General features: G+C 50.8%; 1 protein-coding gene across 1 annotated transcript in view; it reads right to left on the reverse strand.

Moving 5' to 3' along the window:
- The window catches only part of LOC144121081 (uncharacterized), a 342,169-nt gene that overhangs the window by 126,124 nt on the left and 196,744 nt on the right, over positions 1 to 19,301 (reverse strand). Inside the window, exons 4-5 of the mRNA XM_077654023.1 lie at positions 10,993 to 11,094; positions 10,113 to 10,229 (exon numbers count right to left, since the gene is read on the reverse strand). Coding sequence (XP_077510149.1) covers positions 10,113 to 10,229; positions 10,993 to 11,094 — 219 coding nt within the window. The remainder of the gene's footprint in view (positions 1 to 10,112; positions 10,230 to 10,992; positions 11,095 to 19,301) is intronic.

A 19,301-nucleotide genomic window follows, 5' to 3' on the forward strand; every position in this document is an offset into this window, starting at 1 on the left:
CGCCTGCAACGGACGGGCCTCAGAATGCAGAACCGCGCGGAGGATCGTTTTATGTGAGAGGCTCTCCTCTCATTCTGGCAGTTTCGCCCCTTTGCGGTTGTGCACGTGCGAAAAATTTTAAAGGTAATTTAGCTGGCACTCTGGAAGCAGTTCGACTTTTACTCCAATATCGAACGTGAAAGGGCATCAAATAGATCATCAGAACTTCAGAAGCGTAAGGGAGTATTACGTACGCTTTGGGCATGAGAAAAACGAGCAATATTTATGAAAAAAAAAGTGGTAGGGTTTTAACGTAGTTAAACCGAATAGTCGTGCGAAAGCATGTGTTTAGCCTGGTTAGCTCATGGCTTTGCTTTGCTGGGTCGTCGGCACGTCTGGCCACGATATTAGACTCGGGTTAAGCTCCGATCGAGCTTAAGCTGATCTGTCCTGTTCGCGCCGCAGATCGAAGTCGATGAAGACAACGATGTGCAATGCACAGCGCGAGTGTGTGTTACAGTTTAATCCCCCAGTGTGGGTATGTGCCATCTTTTGATAGACTAACAACAACAACAACAGTTTAATGCAAGGCGTTATAGGCAGCGGCGATAGCACAGTGCTTTCGTGCAGTGGCCAGCGAAGCGGGTTCGAAACCCAGACGCGGCAATATTCATTTTATTTTTGCACCATCCAGGTCAGGGACGCCACAAGATTCTTGGTTGGGACTGACTCCGTGTAGTGCTTTCGCACCAAAACCCGTATGCTTTTCACTCGGTCTTTAGGAGAAACCTCTGAGTTCGTGATGGAAGCGGTCCGTGTCATAGTTCTCTGACGTCTAGATACCGCGCAGGTCACGCGCGCAAGGGTACTATTCGTGCACAACAGAAAGTGAAGCCAGCAAGTGACCACGTCGGCTATACTCGAGGCTATAGAACTTTACTGCTTTGGTGTAAGGCTAAGCGCAAGTCGGCGGTCAACAAGCTCAGGAGGCGTACGCGTCGAACGATTCTTGAGCGCCATGGCAGCATCTGCGACGCTATACGGAGAAATTGGCGTCGCAAAAGAGCACTATATGTTCGTCGTCTGTACTTAACCGAGCACATGACCCTGTGACGTCATAGTGATTCGAACGCCGAGCACACTGAAAAGCGGTCACGGTTCCTTACGAAGCTGGCGCTCTAACAAAGGCGAAGGTCGCTCGACGAAGACCGGTAGGAATAAATGGGGCATTCTATGGGAGCCCTACGGGCGACAGCGATCGTGCGGCACGACAGCAACGCCGCGTCTTGTTGACGAGAAAAACCAATGTCGTGCCGACGTGAGCGTTTCACGGCACCAAGGCGGGACAATCGTGACGGGAGAGCCCCACTTCACGTCAACCCAAGTTCACGAACGGCGATAGCCGTGCATACAGCGTCGACGAGGGTGTGGACGCGCCTGCCATACATGTTCGGGTGTCGAACGGCATCAGACGTGGACGCGGGGAGCTGTTGCTACTGCGTACTTGAGTGACGGCACGCCTCTGGGCAAAAATGCGACCAAAACAGGCGCCATGGGTGTTTGGCGAAGCGAGAAGTGACAGTTATTGCTCAACTCGGCCCTGGTCTCACAGCGGATATAAAGATATTGCAGAAGCGGAGATGGCCCTTCGAGTTGTTGTGCGTATGCACTTGGACATGCGTTTACTTTTTCGGCCACAAAGCATCGACCAGTGACAGCCTAGTATTTTATGCTCGTCAGTGCGTTCGTAAAAGTGCTTATTGTGGTGCACAGATATACCTTGCCCCAAAGTACGACCGCTAGCGTATTTGTTTTACCACGTCAACATTGAAACTAAACAAGACGACTAGTATAAAAAGTAAAGACTTCAAACCATTTCGTATTGCGTGCAAAGTGTGTAATTAACTTGGTCGTTCGCTAAGACGGCTTGTATAGCTCCGGCTGAAGCTCTCCTATCTGGCTACTTCAGCGTATCTTAAAACGGACGAAGGAATGCAAATGCATTTCTTCAATACGACAGCCAGTGCCGCTTGGGCTTAGAACATCTGGCTGATCCCCTCCTCTTCACGTTACCTCCGTAATTACGAATTAGGATCGTAATGCTCTGTCACCCCGAGACAGAGTATCGTGGGCATTCTCATATCAACTGTCCTCGAAACATCGCTCTTAATTACTTTCAACACTGGCTGGTCACATTCGTACCGCCGCACAACGCAGCGACCAATTTTACAAGTTATAGTTATGCGAAACCATTTGGTTACTGTTCGCGGTCGCGTCTGCAGGCGCATACTCTAGCTTGCTTTGGCACGCCAATTTGTAGTGCAAGGGACGCGATGTCCCTTATAAAAATTGTCTATAGGCAGTCTATAGACTTCTTATAAACTTGATTACCTTCTATAGATATTTCTTTTTGTCTGTTCATAGCCTTTTGTCTGTTCATAGCTTTTGTCTGTTCATAGCCTTTAGTGTATGACCATGCATAAATCTATAGGATTTCAATTGCCTATAGGCTGTTCTCTAGTGTCTGTCTATAGACAGTCTATAGACTGCCTAAAGAAATTTTTGTAAGGGGTGTACCGCTGACATGGCTAAGAGTGCCCTTCGCAAACTAGAGAAGGAGTACGTATTTCCGGAACACGCTCATGTCGCAAGACCACGTGTCGAAAGCTCGTGGCATTCTAACGGAACTCACTTTGTGTGGGTGCGCGCGAGCTTCCGCTTGTTCCATCACCGCGAGGTTCCGTTAAGGTAGCACACATGTACTAGCCGGCACGGACGATCCATTTCACCGCGTAGGAGCTCCGTTTTTCCGGCCACTCTACTATGCTCACTTAGAGAACGGCACTCAACGGGAGTGGGAGAGAACATACGCGCCGCAAGAAAACACGGAAATTGAGACCGGGGCGGCAGATGATAAACATGGGTGAAAAAGTCGTCATTTTACACCGCAGCGGGGGATCCTTCGCGAAGCGACCACGTATACGGCAGGACAGCGCTATGACAAACGGTTCAGCTCCTCTTCACCGCAGTGCGCAAGTGTGCGCAGGTGAAGCTAGCCACCGCAACCACGAACGCGGAAATTAGTGCGACGCTGCGTGCGGTACAGGGATGATGAGAACCTCTTCCGTGTCCCCCTAACATGCTAGCTAGGCCTTACAATACACCGTGCTTAGTGATTACATATGTGTTACCTTTACGTGTCACGTGCTCCCACACTCCCCGACCGACTGCCAAAGGAGATGAAAAGTGACCCTTTTGGGAGATGGCTGTTTGCTCAGACCACGGTCGTTATACTGCTATGCAGTTCTTGCAGCAGCTGCCGGAGATTCTTTAGCTAAGACAGGCCGCTCTCTTGCGCCACAGACTCTAGTACGCGGACGCCGCGGGACGACCTTGAGAGCAAGACGAAGGCAGTGGTGGCGCGAAAAAGAACACACCACCTCCGCGTCTATATACCGCGGCTGGGTTGGGCAACGCTGGCCCAGACGAGCGATGCGCTAAGGAAGGAAGCTGCTACGTAAGTAGTACATACAACGACCGCGACGCGCTCACGCGAGGCGAGTGCTGTCGAAGAAAGGCCCAGAGGGCGCGACGAAAGGAAAGAGAACCCGTAGTTACTTTGCATCCGCCCAGCGCAGCGAGACACTTCTGACGCCGCTTCAGCGTCTGTGCGTTTGTACATCGACTCGTCGTTCGTCTGTGTAGGCGCGCAGGTGGACGTGGAAGAAGAAGGGAAGGGGGATACAGGAAGTCGTGCCCATCGTGAGGATATGGCGCTCTCTGTTTCGAAACTTTTGTGCTGCACACACAGACAGGCGCGTCCGCATGCCCGGAGCCTATATGAGGAAGCTGACACGAGGCGTGAGGGTATAATGCAAGAAGCGTGCTCAAGAAGTGCGCGGTTGTCCGGCAGCGCTGTAGGCGGTGATCGAGCGTTGCGGTCGTTTTGGGGAGAAAGAAGCTCTGCGCCACTATTAATAATAACGACGCTCGCGCGGGACTCGCTAAACGCGCGCATACAAGCCGGATATGGTGGGCACAGCTGAAGAGGAATGTACTCCATTGTTACGGTAATCGACGGCTACTTCAGGGCCACGGTGTGCAGATGCCTTGGCTGCAGGCCGGTGTAATAGATTTTAATTCGTAATTATAATTGAGTTGATTAATCAGAATCAAAAACCGAACTAGGTTTAGGTTAGGCATCACTGGCTAGTTCACTAATTCGCAGAACACCGGCCGCACCTCGAGCTGATCATATCCGATTCTGCGAATATCCGATCAAACGAACTTGTTCCGACGTTTGCCCAGACAGGTGACCCCAGAAGCGAACGCCTTCTCCGTCTAACCGAATTCTCAGCTTGACAAAAAACTACGACGCATCATTGTCGACCTGCTTTATGAGTGCAGTCTCGAATCTGTACAACGAACCCAATGTGTTGTAAACTCATTCGCTTCGCTCTAACTCGTTCAACCCTTAACGCCCGTCGAGCCGTGCAACGCCTTATAGCCAAAACTAAGCACCGTTCGCGACGGCCAGTTTCCTTGACATGACTATTAAAGCTAGTCACTAACCAGCGCGTTTGAAAGCGCGGCCATCGCCTCCGCGAAGTCCTTCATTTCCGGGACGTAGCGAACGCTTTATTGACGGTTGCGCCCTTGCGCCGCCCGCAGTCAAATATACCGGCGTCCTCTGCACGTGCTCGCAAGGCGAATGCAAATGAGCTGCCGTACGCGGCACCGTTGGCGCTAAGCCTCGTCGTGACGAGTCGCAAGGCAATCGACAACCCTCCCGTTGGCCGCGACCCTGTCACGATCGTCACGTACACGTCTCCCGCGTAGGCACAGTCATGGACAAAAGTTTACGGGACGCGGGCTCAAGGGGGAAAAAAGTCATGTCTGAGTGGTTAAGCAAACCAGGTCACTGGAGGGGCGGGGAGTAGCCTGAGCGAGTAGCCGGACAACGAAGCTTTTATTCGAACCTGTATCCCGTAAACTTTCGTACATGGCTGCACATAATCGAAATTCTGCGACCTTTCGATGCCTCTCGGGCGTTGCAAGAACGTTTTCCCTTTCTCCTCCAATTTCGCTCATTTATTCTTCTTTGCCTTTGTTTAGTTTTACACAGGAGCCCCGTATGCCACCCTCCTTACAGGGGCGGATTTATAGGGAACTCTCGGAGAGGGAAGGGCGGTACTGTTTACACCGATCATTTTTTTAAACTGTTTTCGCAACCACAGCTGCCAATGTGGCATTCCTACAAATTTGTCAGGGTAAGACGGATTTAAACGAGTGGTCATAAAACATCCGTGAACGTAACCTACGCAGAATCCGCTCCTTCCGGAAGCACGAGCGAAAATTCATTCATTCATTCCGCGGGGACGAATCCCGGTCGCATTTCGATCGAGGCGAAATGCAAAGGCGCCTGTGTGCTGTGCAAGGTCATCGCACGTTCAAAATCGCCAGATGGACTAAATTAATCCGATCCCTTCCAGTACAGCGTCGCTCACGGCCTGAGTCGCCTCTGGACGTTAAGTCCTACACATACCAATGGAATGCTATCGCATATACTGGCAATCGTACTCTCGTTGTCGTGTCATTCTCCTCTCTCTGTCCGCCTTCTCTCGCTGTCTTAGACGGGGGGATTCCCAGAAAACAGCGTCAGTTTGCGAAGACCACTCTGGATAGAAGACAGGCCATTTCGGCTTCCTTGCACTGAAAGAGCAGAGGGAGGGCGCGCGAGTGATTCCACAGAACTTGTGAATGAGAACTGAGAGCTCCGGCGGCGGCGAAGGCTGCCGCACGCGCTCTGCTCTTGGGAGCGGTGGCTGCTTTGCGATGACAGTTGTGGGAGGCCCGGCGGGCGAGGCCCGAACACAGGAAAGGAACAAGTTCAAGGCCCTGCCCCCGTGACGCGAGCGGGCGAGTCCCCGCGATGACACCGCCGTGACGACGAGGCCGCCGACAGGCGCGGCTCTCCAAATCTCGGCGAATTCCTAAGCGCTCCCTCGGCACCGTCGGCCTGCAATGCGCTGCCGCCAATATGAAGCGCTCCGTGTGCCGTAATTCCGTGCAGCGCCGCTAGGGCGCGCGCCTTGATGCCGACATCGAGGTGTCGCCACTCGTCCAATCAGGAATTACCCCCACACAAAATTACACCACAGCTTATTTATTTTCTATAACTCCGCGTTCCAAGCCACCCAGATCTTGCTTTGAAGAGGCGAGCATTGCCTATGCCACACGTCACCTTACCTCCATCAGAGCGTTTATCGCGCTGAAATGAGTTCTCACTTTCCTCATACGCCCCGCCGCGGTGGCTCAGTGGTTAGGGCGCTCGACTACTGATCCGGAGTTCCCGGGTTCGAACCCGACCGCGGCGGCTGCGTTTTTATGGAGGAAAAACGCTAAGGCGCCCGTGTGCTGTGCGATGTCAGTGCACTTTAAAGATCCCCAGGTGGCCGAAATTATTCCGGAGCCCTCCACTACGGCACCTCTCTCTCCCTTTCTTCTTTCACTCCCTGCTTTACCCTTCCCTTACGGCGCGGTTCAGGTGTCCAACGATATATGAGACAGATACTGCGCCATTTCCTTTCCCCAAAAATCCAATTATTATTATTATTATTTCCTCATACAGTAAGCGCACCTGCAAGACATCGCACAGTGCCGAAGTAAATGAGCGGGACTGCATTTAGAGAGCAGGAAGAGAACGCACGCACCTGTGCACGGGTCTGCCGCGCTGCACGCAACTAGTGAGAGAGTGAAGCGGGAGTTACCTCATGCTGCGTTGCGAAAGGCGTGGCCTCCGCGACTCGTCTATACGCAGAAAAGAGCCAGCATTATTCAGCCCGTTTGCAACACAGCACCGCTTTGTACGTTTTTCACACAGCCGTCTTTTACCGCCTCCCACTCGTACTCGTGCTGCGCAGGTCCTGAAGACGCCTGACAGCCACCGCGTTTGAGTCCTACGCGCCAGCTTTGCGGTGAAGAAGCTCACTCATCCTAAGGAGGAGCGGACTAGCGTTTTCAAGCGCTCTACTTCGGCGGTAACGCAGCGTATGGCGTTGCTCACGGGGCACGGGATTTGAAGACGCGGGCTTCTTTTCAAAGCCACGCAACGCTATAGGAAGCCGAGCACCAGGCCGGGGCGTAGCTTGTACCCATTTTGAGAAAACCGGTGGGTACCCGGCCGGCAGCGGGAGTCGAACCCACCACCTCCCGAAAGCACCGCATACGGTGCACGAAAATGCGTTCTTCTCCGATCTACTACTAAAAGCAACGCGGTCAAAGCTGCACTTGTCAGCGTCAAGGAGATGGAACAAGGCGCATTCAGAACCTTTAAGCTGGCGACGATCAGGCAGCAATGAAATCTCTCGACTGGTTTACTAACTTTGAAGTCGAGGTTGCACTTTCTTTGGTGAGCTCTCCCGCAGGGGCGTTTCAAAACGCCACACCCTAGCCCGTAAAAGCACACACCACCCGACCCAACGCGACCGGAAATTGAACCCGCGACCTGACTCGCGCGGCTTCACAGTTGCGGTTGCGGCGGGAAACCCTCCTCCGCGTTGGCGGATGCGCTCCCACGGCACCCACTCCGTTTTCCGCACCATGCAAGTCGTGGCGTCGCGTGTCTCCAGTCATGCAATAAACATGAGCTACAAGCGCGCGCGCGCGCGGATGACCTCCGACAGTCGCCGACGATGTCTTGGAGTGAGCGAAGTGGTGGCGTGTCGTCAGTTTCTGCAACGACTCTTTACCTTATAGCGTCGTCGTTTTCGAGCTCATATACTTAGAAGGATTGTAGCTGAGTTGGAATCTTTAGTTTCGAAACTACACGTCACGAAGTACAGCAGTAAATCAACAGTTTGAACCTCGCGGGCTCTACTCACATACTACCAAATCACCACTCGTTACAAAAGCAGCCGCTTCTTCCTTCCATGACCTCACCGTACACTAGATTCAAAATACAGTGTAGTCTGGCGGTAACTGTAAACTGCTACATCTCGCCCTACCTCCTTCATCGCTACCACCCTACCTTGACCCTCCTGCTCTGCTCAACATGTGGGACGGCCAAACCCTCATGCACTACCTTCGTCAATGCCCCCAACCCATGGCACCCCCCCTCCTCCAACCCATCCCCCTACTCATGGGGTCGCTCTGCGAGTTGCTCGACCAGCTGGTCGAACATGGCTAGTGGACAGAGCTCTCCGTGAATCCCAGGCCCGTGGTCTCTCGAACAAGTAGGAGCCCACTCTTGAGGTCCTTTTGTTCTCTTGTTGAAATAAAGTTATTACCACCACCACGACCAACAGTTTGAACGCGTGGGTTGTATCTGTGCATTGTCTGATCGGCGGAGGAAACTTGTAGAAAAAGTGTCAGGAAATATTTGTCATCGGTGAAGCCGGCGGACTTTGTCGACTGGCTGCACCGGTGGCACAGTTTAATTAAATTTCACGCCGATACTGCGCGTCCGTATGTGACGTTCTTAAAGGCGACAAGAATTGTGCGTCGTGTCAGTACTGCACATAAGGAAAAAAGAAGAAAAAAAACTAGCGCGGCAGCAAGGCTTCAGAGAAGCAAATCTTGTGGGCCAAGGCGCAAGCTGTACTTGACACTTCCACACCCGCTTGTGAACTTGCTACACAAGACAACACTTTCAACCGGCGAATTCCATGCGATTGACACAGGAAACCCATCATCGCCGTTCCAAAAAGGTAAGAGGACCAATCATGTTCTCGCTTCGCTGCTGGTTTCTTCCAATCGCGTTCCAGTTTGCCATTTTCAGCTGAGCCAACTATTGTCAACGCCCTTCCCTGAGCGGTTTGTTCCGCTGAAGGTGGTCTGTCGAAAGTGACAGCGATAACGAGGTACACGCACAAAGGGTAGCTTGCTTTCGAGGGCACTGGCGTTGTTCGCGGAATCCAGACGCTCGTTCGCTTCGTTAGCTCGCCCATTCGCAGTCGGAGACCCGTTGCAAACAGGACAAAGTTGTCGGTCACGCCTGTTCCGAAACGTCATGCTTATGCACTCGAGTGGCGCGAGACGGTAGAGCGCCAATTGGATAACAAGCATTGAGAGTCACGGAATCCAAGGAGTCTGGGTATACGACTTGCGTTTCGTGACTGTGCTATGGCCTGCATAGTAAGTCACCGCGCAGTGTACAGTACACAAAACTATGCATCGAACTCTCAGGGCCTGTGGATTTGGACCCCTAGGCGAACACTACCAGTAAGCTTACTTGTCTTATTTTTCAAAAAGACAGATGATGGCGGTCAGGTACAGCGAAGGCTAGAAGAATACCGCTTACGCAAGATGTGTCACCCCTTCTAGCTCTTACTGTACACCTAGAATCACTAAATAAAGACTTAGAGTACCGTCACTGCAGCACGGCGGTAAGCAGGGGCGGCCATTTTGTTGTTTATCATTGCTGCCAGATTGCCGCTTCGGCGACCTCGCCGCTAACTTTGGCCCGGCCATTTTGTAAACAACGCTGTTAGCCACCCTGCGCTGCGGCGGGGATCGTAGCCGTACGGCATGGAGCCGCTCAGATGCAAACGGTACAGCTGTTGCCTTCAGTTTATGCTTTCGTCGTGCGGAGCTGAAATGCTGCGAGGCGCGGAATCCCTGGTCACTGAGTCGGTCACCGGCAGCACCACTCGCAGCACTAGGACTACCACAGTTGCCCGACTGAAAACGCATAAGCCACAAAGTGGCAGCCCCCATGAACCGTCGCAGTGTAAACAAATATCATGTGATGGAAACTGACCAATGATCGTGGCGGCGGCACAGAACAAAAGGAGAAAAGAGTGCCGGTACTCTAAGTCTTTATTTAGTGACTCTATGTACACCTTATATGGAATAGCTAATAAATGGACACGCACGAAACCGAAAATAATATGCAAGCTGCGTGCTGACAAGAGGGCTGTACTGCGACGAGTATCGATCGACTACTGTCGCCGAGTTAAACGCCATGTGCATAGTTTATGATCTCCTTATAAATCCCTCTCTATGAGGAACACGACCTCAGTCCAATTTTCCTCCACACTACCTCAGTTTGGGTCGGCCACAAGTGGCCAGAGTAAGCCGATGCCAACGCCAGCGTATAAATATGCAGCCGATAAGTGTCTGCGCAGACTCACCATGGCAGTCGAAGCCGTCTCCCTCGTATCCGGGGAAGCAGGAGCAGTAGAAGCTGCCCATGGTATTCGTGCAGTGGGCGAACACGTCACACGGCCTGTACTTGCACTCGTTCTCGTCTGCGAGGAAGAAGATTGAGCAAGTCAGCTGTCAGGTGAAGCTTCAGGCTTGCCACGAAACATACGTATGATCGACCGCGGAGCGCCAACGAGGAACATAAAAAAAGAATCGAAACGTAAACTTCTTTGACTTTTTTGAAGCATGCGTTTCACTTGCTAGCAAGGGTGCATTGTTAGGTTACGTATGTGCAGACTTTATCAAAATTAAACTGTCCAATAAGACTTGTTTCCAAGTCGTATAGAGGGACTCTAGTATAGCATCCGTGGAAGCCCTAACTTTCAGAGAACTAGTTCCTCTCACCTTCAAGATACATGAAAAGCTGGCGACGCACAATGAGCCACACAGCAAGAGCCAAAACGAAACCTCTTGGTCTGTGTGCTTTTGGCAAAGGCTGGACATTTATTTCTAAAAAAAACTGAGCCAAACTTTGCAACGCGAAGAGAAGACACGATGGGACAGGCGCTGGCCTGTGGTGTCTTCTCTCGTACCTGTTAAATTAAGCTCGTTTTCTCAGAAGCGCTTTAGATCTGTAGCATTTACCGTATGGAGGCGACTGCAAGGGAGTCGTGCCATTCTCAACCGCAGAGGTGTAAGAATAACTGAGACAATGAGATCGAGGGACAAAACCCTATTTATCCGCAAACATTCGCGGTTGCAGGGCGCCTATTGCAGTGAGAAGCAATAGCTACGAGCACGCATGCGCACTCGACGGAAGGTGTTTTCGCGCGCTGTGCCACAGACAATGAGCGGTTCTGTCCTCACCTGGCATCTCGCAGCCCTTGCCTCCGTAGCCGTCGTTGCAGTAGCACAGGTTGTCCAGGCAGGCACCGTTCGTACACCGGGGCATCTTGGGATGGCAGTGATCTGCGGTGGAAGTGAAAAAAGAGAAGAAGGAGAGAATGAGCCACGCGCGTGGTTTACGTTGACAGCGGCTTGTTTTATGACACACGGCAGGAAACGGGTTCAGCGGGTGCGTGCAAATAGCATCTCTCAACGGCGCATCGGATGCGACTTCGGCACAGCTCCAGAACGCCAACTATTCGTGCGCAAGTATAGACCACAATGTATACTTTGAAAATTCTACCTCCGGCGAGACAAGTAACGATTATTAGCTATTAGCCTATAATACGCTTACAAGACCAAAACTTGAATATGCCGCCATCGTTTGGGACCCCCATGCAAAAAAAGACATAGCAGAATTAGAAAAAATACAGAGACGCGCAGTACGTTTCATATTTAATAGATACAAGAGAACTGATTCCCCATCTTCGTTAATGGCAGCAAATTATACTAAACCACTCCACGTCAGACGCAAGATAGCCCGCCTATCCTTCCTTCACCAGCTAATCCATGAAAAACTAGGCATTTCACCAGTCTCCTATGTGCAGTTTTCAGAAACGCGTAGAACTCGTCGTCATCATGACCACACTATAGCACCATAGTTCGCGCATACTAACACTTTTAAATGTTCTTTTTTTCCACAAACGATTGACGAATGGAACGCCCTGCCTCTACAGGTGATATCGGCTGTTGATTTTGACAAGGCACTCTGTGAGCTATTTTAAATATATGTACTACATTACACAATTTTATTGTTCTGTGTTTTACGATGTAACTGTTTTTGTGCTGAGTGAATGTATTTTTCTGCCCTCCCTGCCTGGACTCAAATGAGGGTCTGCAGTATTGTGGAAATAAAAATAAATAAAATAAAAACATTTCGTGTGTTGACTTTTTGTTTTGTTCTTGTTTGTTTTGGTTTTTCTTTGGCGATTCCGTATGTCCGCATCGGTGCTGGCTACGGCTTCACAGGTAGACAGCTTGTTCGCTGAAAAGGCTAGCCGCTAGCAGCGCTTGTCGCGCCTAGTACAGTCAACTTCGTTGAGACAAAATCTCTACCCGCTGTAGTTTTGAGATAATGAAATGGATTCAAAACCCGGTGGAACTTCGAGGCAAACCCCGATGCTTTTGTTTCCTTTCGTAGATTTCGTGCAGTCGCATACTTTCGTAATTTTCTGGCCCAACAGAAATGACAACATATATCAGCGGCGGCAGTTTTTCTGGGTCCTGCGTCTGAAGTCTCCCAATCCGTAGTTTGAGAAACCACAGAAATTCACAAGTTTTGCTTTAAAGGAAAAAGAAAGAACGTTACGGTGTTTTTCTTTACTTCGCAAACTACAAGAATAAAAGATTCCGAGCAAGAAAAAAAAAACCGGCCGCAATACGAAACAATGCGTATTTTTCAGTTCGTTGACCGATGAATCAGACGGGTAAAAATGTCACCACTTCTGCCTGCAGGTTGCAATAGTATAAACAACTTCTATGGTCGTATTGTCATCATCGTTTAAATGGTGCCATCGATCAACAGCTCATTTGAATGAAAATATTCGACCTTCCAGAAGCATAACAATATAAACGATGCGCATATATTTGTACGCCATTGTACAAGCGTGAACATCGCGTCGTATAGTAAGATGGCCGTTTCAAAGCGACAGAGAGACGCAACGTGTCGCAACAATGCAAAAAAAAAGACATGTTCACTGAATGGACGCCTTTCGCACTAAGCCGAAGCACACCACCTGTGACCTTCGCAAGCGATGTACGCGGCACGCCCCTTCAGAGCCATCCACGGGAGAACAGAAAGCGTAAAGGCTCCTGGGAAGTCTACGGGCCATTTGTTCCAAACCATTAGCGCTTCTTTCAGGGAACGTTTAGCCGATCGGACACGAGGCAGAATCAATATTACATCCACACTACAGGCTATACCGAGAAGAGGAAATAGCGACGGGGAATCGAGAAAAGAGAAGTGTGTAAATGGCCGGCGCCACCAACTCCCCCCCCCCTCCCCCCTCCCTACCCCCGGCACCTCGTCTGCGGTTACCGCACGTCGCACATTCGCGATGCCACACGTGGTTATTAAGGAACGGGTGCAAAAGAGAATCGGCCCATTAGTGCCCCCTCCTCCTCGGTTGTCTTCCTCTGTTTCTCCCTTTCCCTCTTTTTCTACCCTTTCCTTCCATTTCTTTCTCCTGGGACAGCACATGTCTGAGAGAGTGACGATCGGGAAGCCGAGCGACAAAGTAAACACTCGCCGGTAATAAGCACCTGCGTCTTGACACCGAGGCCAGGGGCGGGCTGTCGCAATCGTTATCCATCGATACGCACGCACGCACGCACGCACGCACGCCACCCGCGAGATCAAACCCTTTGGGGCCACGAACTCTAGGCTGGGGTGGTGGTCGTAATGCTGTGCAGGGCTCCCGCCATAAAAGGCCCCGCAGGGCACCACGGGTGCACGGCTTATAGCAAGAAGTCGGGGAAAAAAATTACCCACGTCTGGGGGGGTGTCGACAGATGCGGCGCCCTGCTTCTAGCCTGCTTAGCTAAGCGAACAGCCGTGTCTTTTCTTTCCTTCTTTCTTTCTTTCTTTCTTTCTTTCTTCCTTCCTTTTTTGTTCCCTGCTTTCGCTCTCTTACTCTTCGCAGTCTCGGTTCCCACACAGTCACGCTTGGAAATCATCCGCGCATGATGTCGAAGGTATTGGGCCGGATAGGGGGAGTTATTAGAGAAGCCGAGACGATCTTCCTGGCGATGCGTCCGTGTCACGTCTGCAATCTGGAATCAGCGAGAGGGTCGGAGCAAAAAAAAAAGGCGGGAGGCGGAAAGAAGTGCAAAAGAAATAAAAAGAAATGTTCGCTGCTGGAAAATAAGAAACAGCGTTACGCGCATGCGCTTGATGCTGCGCACGATTTTGGGGACTATAGCTTATAGTAAGCGTATCTCGCCCGTCGCTGTAGAGAAGCGTCCTGGCAACGCGGTCACGATGCGTCGTCCGCGTGACCCTCTCTGCTCGGTTCTCCCTGGAGTCTGGATCGATGCGCTCCTTCTCCGAGCATTTTCCCCCGGCGAGGCATGCCAACTATGGGAACGATTGCGTCCGAGGCGTTCGTATTAGTGCCCGTGTGTGGAGGGGCAGTGTGCAGTTGTCCACTCTCGCTCTCCGGCAGCTGTTATATAGCTGTTATATATATGGGGACGGCTGACTTGAGGCGAGGGTCATAAGCGCCTGCGAAACAACGCGCCTGCTGATGCTAAAGTACTCACAGGTATATTAGTGCGTTTAATCAGAATATTCGAATCCCACCAGTTAGCGGAAAGTCCGAACAGAATGCGAAGCCCGACCTATACGAAGATCGGCAGATGATGGTGCCGTCTGGAAGCAATTCCTGCAACTTCTTTCTCCACCGTAAGCATGTCTCGAACAGCGCTGAGCAGTTCATCTGGATGCCGCAAGTGGCGTGACAGTCGGCGATCGCACGCAAAGCCACACGGGAAGGGGCGCCTGTTATGACCGAGGCTCACAGAGTGTTAATATAAAGACTCCTATGAATGCCTTCTCCGCATTCTCGCTATAACCATGGTGGCAGCCATTATGATGACGCCTGCTGACAGCCAGCCGTTACACTGCGGACTAAATACACGTCATAAACTGTCTATAGCGATCGTTTCAGATCACGTGACTCGAACTGGTATCATGATGACAGCTACGAACGACATTTGTACATTTTTTTTATATATATATAACTGCGCTGAGAAATACGAGAATGTTCTCTATGAACAGATTTCAATGCTTTTTATAGGCGTGATTCGTTGAGTCTGTGTCCCGCTTTATGTAAGAATCCTTACAAGTATCACGATGGCGCCCCAGAAACCTAGCACAAACTCCTCTCCGGGCACTAAGCCCCCTGGAGGCGAAGTGCAGTCGGACAAATCCAAAGGAAGAGACAAATCCAGAGACGAATCCAATGCAAACAGCAGGATGTGAGGTAAAGGGAGGTGTGATGGCTAGTTCTGCATACAAAGGCGGAGACTAATCCAGACACCAATCCAGGGAAGACGGCAAGACGAAGGGAGGGTATAGGCATGACGGCTGATTCATCCCCGAGAAACCACATATGTAACCGATCTGCAACAGCCACTATGCCTGCAACGCGATCAAAGTCCGGTCGCTCTGCAGCATGAAGGCGTACCAGTTCGACTATCCGGCTGCATGCTAAACGAAAGTTCTATATGTCGACCGAATATGTTCAACAATCACAGGACATAGGTGTCCGTGGATGCAAATGGGTAATAATAATAATAATTGGTTTTTGGGGAAAGGAAATGGCGCAGTATCTGTCTCATATATCGTTGGACACCTGAACCGCGCCGTAAGGGAAGGGATAAAGGAGGGAGTGAAAGAAGAAAGGAAGAAAGAGGTGCCGTAGTAGAGGGCTCCGGAATAATTTCGACCACCTGGGGATCTTTAACGTGCACTGACATCGCACAGCACACGGGCGCCTTAGCGTTTTTCCTCCATAAAAACGCAGCCGCCGCGGTCGGGTTCGAACCCGGGAGCAAATGGGTGAAAAACTGTAAAGCAGGAAAAGCAGTACAGACAAAGTAAGCTTAGCTGAGTCATGGGGGATAGATCTGGGCAAGGAGGGAAGAGGGGAGGAATCGACGCCGCTTGAGCGATGGAAAGTTAATGATATGCCAGAGGAACGAACCGATACACGAGCTGACATGATGTGGCTCCCCGGTAGCCAGCCGCAGGGCGTCGTCGTGCCACTGCCTTCCGGCAGGGACGCCTTCTTTCATCAACGGCCAATTAGGTCACTCGGGGACAGGAAGAGAGCGATTTTGGTGTCACGGCACTCAAAGCGTGTATGTACGCACCAGTGTATACCCATACGTGCCAGTAATGGGTCGGCGCAGCTAATCAAGGGAGAGGCTGACGGGACAGCAATTTTCCGGGAGCTGTTCGATATAACAACGCCAGGGGAAAACGCTGTCAGTTGTACATGCCGCGGCGACTAACTTGGTATATATAAATATATATAAAGTGCGCTGTGCCCTGATATTTTATTTGTTTATTTATTTGAATTAACTTCGAAGCATACGGGGTGACTGGACAAAAATATAAAAAAGAATTTTAAAGAGTTCGGCGGGGGGGGGGGGGGGGGGTGAAGGGATTAAATTAGCCAAGCTAACAAAAAAGGGAGCAGCAGTGAAAGCTCTCCTACGTAAACAGCTTAGGCTAGCAAGTCTCCCCGACGAATTTTTAATTTTTTATAGCGCAGGCCTTAAGCGTTCGTTTGTCGGGAGAGCCGCGTCGCCGCTGTCGGTGTAACCGAGCCAAACCATTAATAAATAAATAAATATAAACATTTCCACGACTGGGATTCCAACCCGCGCCACCGTGAACAAATTAGCTTCGCTGGACACTGAGCGAGAGCACTAGAATATCGACGTTTTTTTTTTTTTATCGATTAGGCTATCGCCGGATCCGATCACGCATGGTGTTAGACTGCTACACACTCTCGCGCTGTGCACTGCAGATCGTCCTCGTCCTCAACCAATACTGCTACCGTACTAATATACACAGTCTCGCGCGCTGTGCGTTACACATCGTCGTCTTCATCAACTAATACTACTACCGAACTAATATCGTCGCTAGACGTGCCGGCGACCCAGCAGAGCAAAAGAATGAGCCAACAGAGCCTGAGACACCAACAGAGCTGCGCTCGAATTCCGCATTAGGGAGTATCGTATTCGTCCTTACAATTTTCCCCCATCCAGACCAACGGGAGGCAACAGAGAAATAGCGACAACGGATCCTTGTTTTGGACAAGGCAACATCGAGCACATAATTTATCGCCCATACTTCCAGGCTTTTGGCGCTTGTAAACGAATACACTAAGGCGGATTCAAGTCACGTTCGCATGGAAATACAAAACTGTTTTCCCAAGTTTTACTTTGTACACTCGAGCACTGCCATTTATATATACCTAACGTGAGACACCAGTTTAGGTAAAGTAAGCGTCAACAAAACGAACTCATCCCATATTCGCTCAACGTTTGCCCGGCGTCGTTTCGGCCAGAAACTCGCAAGCGTCTTCTTCCCCTTCGCAATATACTTGAGCCAACCTGCCCGACCGGCTTAGAAACCTCCGAGCTTGGTCTCGAGCCAAAGGAGTCCGCGTGGGGCACGTAATTTCTTGCACGACGGTTAGCGCTGTTCCCCGGCAAATACACGTTACTTCGGCCGCGTTCTCTCCCTTTGTTTTTTTCGAACCATAATTAGGGATTAATCGTCCGGTAAATAAACTCCCCGGGTAATTGGCCAATTTAAAACCTGTCCGCGCGGAATGCTCTGTACAGAGTGAGGCGGTTTTTCGTGTAATACTATACAGCAGCGGAGCGTTTGTTTTTTGTTGTTCGCTGACGCAATGAACCATATCATCACCCAATTACCCAAATACGGATGTAATCAGTTTACTAGGGCTAATGTCCTTGATCTTCGATGTTCTATCTGCATAGTGCTGTAACGTGTGCGTGTGTGTGTGGGGGGGGGGGGGGGGTGTTATTCTAAACGTAGTGCAGCATTAACTGGGTTTCAGACCGTCGTTTGGAAGATTACAGCGCTCTGTACAGGGCGCATGCGGTAGGTTAACGAGGCGGCATATACCAGCTACCCCACAGTCTCCATTTTCGCCCACAGAGGGCACGCATAGTTTAAACACGATCCGGATGAAACTTATACCTGCCTATTATGGGAAGCCACTTAGGGGAGCCACCGTCAGCGTTTCACATACCTACACGGTGCAGAAAAGTAGTTCGGGGAGGTTCATTTTAAACCTGACGCACTCTTACTGATCTAGTCTCGTAACGTAAGGGCGTATCTGAACCTGCCTAAAGGTTGATTAGAGTTCGAAGCTCTCTCAACGTTTTTTTTTACTCTGAAATTAATGACTTAGCTGTTGCCTTGAACAACACCGCCGCGACCAGTGCTTTACTTCCAGCCCAACCAACCTCAACAACACATTCAGAACAAAGCGCACAACCCTGACAATCCAGTGAGCGACGGCAAACAACCCATTCCACAAGCAACGCGGTGGCGCGTAATATAGAAATGCAGCTACACCGCTACTCAGTAGTGCATGCATTCTCGGAAAATCTTAGAATGCAAGCACACGCTGGAATTTCTCCGAAAAGAACCATCTACTCAGCATGGGGCCTTTTTGTTCTCTTTTTTAAGTGGCATACACTATTGTAAGAGCGCGCAGCAGCTATTTGTAGCGACTGCAAAATGTCGCCGACTGAAGTATGCCTCACCAGGGGTCGCCACAACTGAGAGAGTTGGCAAAGTAAGAGGGGGGGTGTTGGGGTGGGGGAGTTGGAGCGTGTCATTGACTGCTTAATTCCAGCCGTGTCCGCCTTCATTAAAACGTTATTTCTTTTTCCGCGCAAAGCAAACATATCGAAGGTACCTATACGCCGCTGCCAGTTTTTCTTGGTATAGCTGTCGGGAAGTGCACAATTATTTAGGATATACTGACAGAGGGCAGACCCTCTGCACTGGCACGGTCCACCGCCGTGACGTTACAAATAGACTCGGCTCCACAAAGCCGAAATACACACAGGTCCACGAACAAGCTCACACAAAGTGAGCGGGCATTCCCGCAGGCGTTCCTTTTAACCCAGGTGCCCATTCCTAGCCCAGCATACTTAAGAGATTCGCCGCGTTCCCAACTTTTTTTTTCGCTTATTTTTTTTAGTTTGGTTTCGTTTGATTGTTTCGCTTCCCGAAAACAAGTCGTGCATCAAGCGGTCGACATCGCCAGTGCGGCCGCTACCGCGGGCAGTGTTTCGACTTTTCTGTGTCGTTTTATTTTTTCGGAAATCGGAAGGGGTTCTCCGGCGTGTGATTAATCGGGCGGCGAATGCGCGTTCCTCGCCTTCGAGACCATAAATCGCGGGATGCGGTGCCCCGGCGGCTATAGGCTGGATCGCTTCCTCCGTGAGGTCCGCCCGGCTTTTGTTAGCGCCGCCAGGCCTCCCCACATGAAGATGGACGAACTATTTGCTCTACGTCCCGCTGAGTTTGCTTGGAGAGATCCGTATCGGCTGTATCGGGGGTAGGAGCTCCTGCCAGGACCAATACCGGCGAGCGCCTTTCCAGAATTCACTTTGGCGTTCATTATTACGGCACGCCCGTGGTGTCGTCCGGAATTTTTAGATACGATGCTTGA

Source organism: Amblyomma americanum, chromosome 2 (assembly GCF_052857255.1).
Source record: "Amblyomma americanum isolate KBUSLIRL-KWMA chromosome 2, ASM5285725v1, whole genome shotgun sequence".
Classification (NCBI taxonomy): domain Eukaryota; kingdom Metazoa; phylum Arthropoda; class Arachnida; order Ixodida; family Ixodidae; genus Amblyomma; species Amblyomma americanum.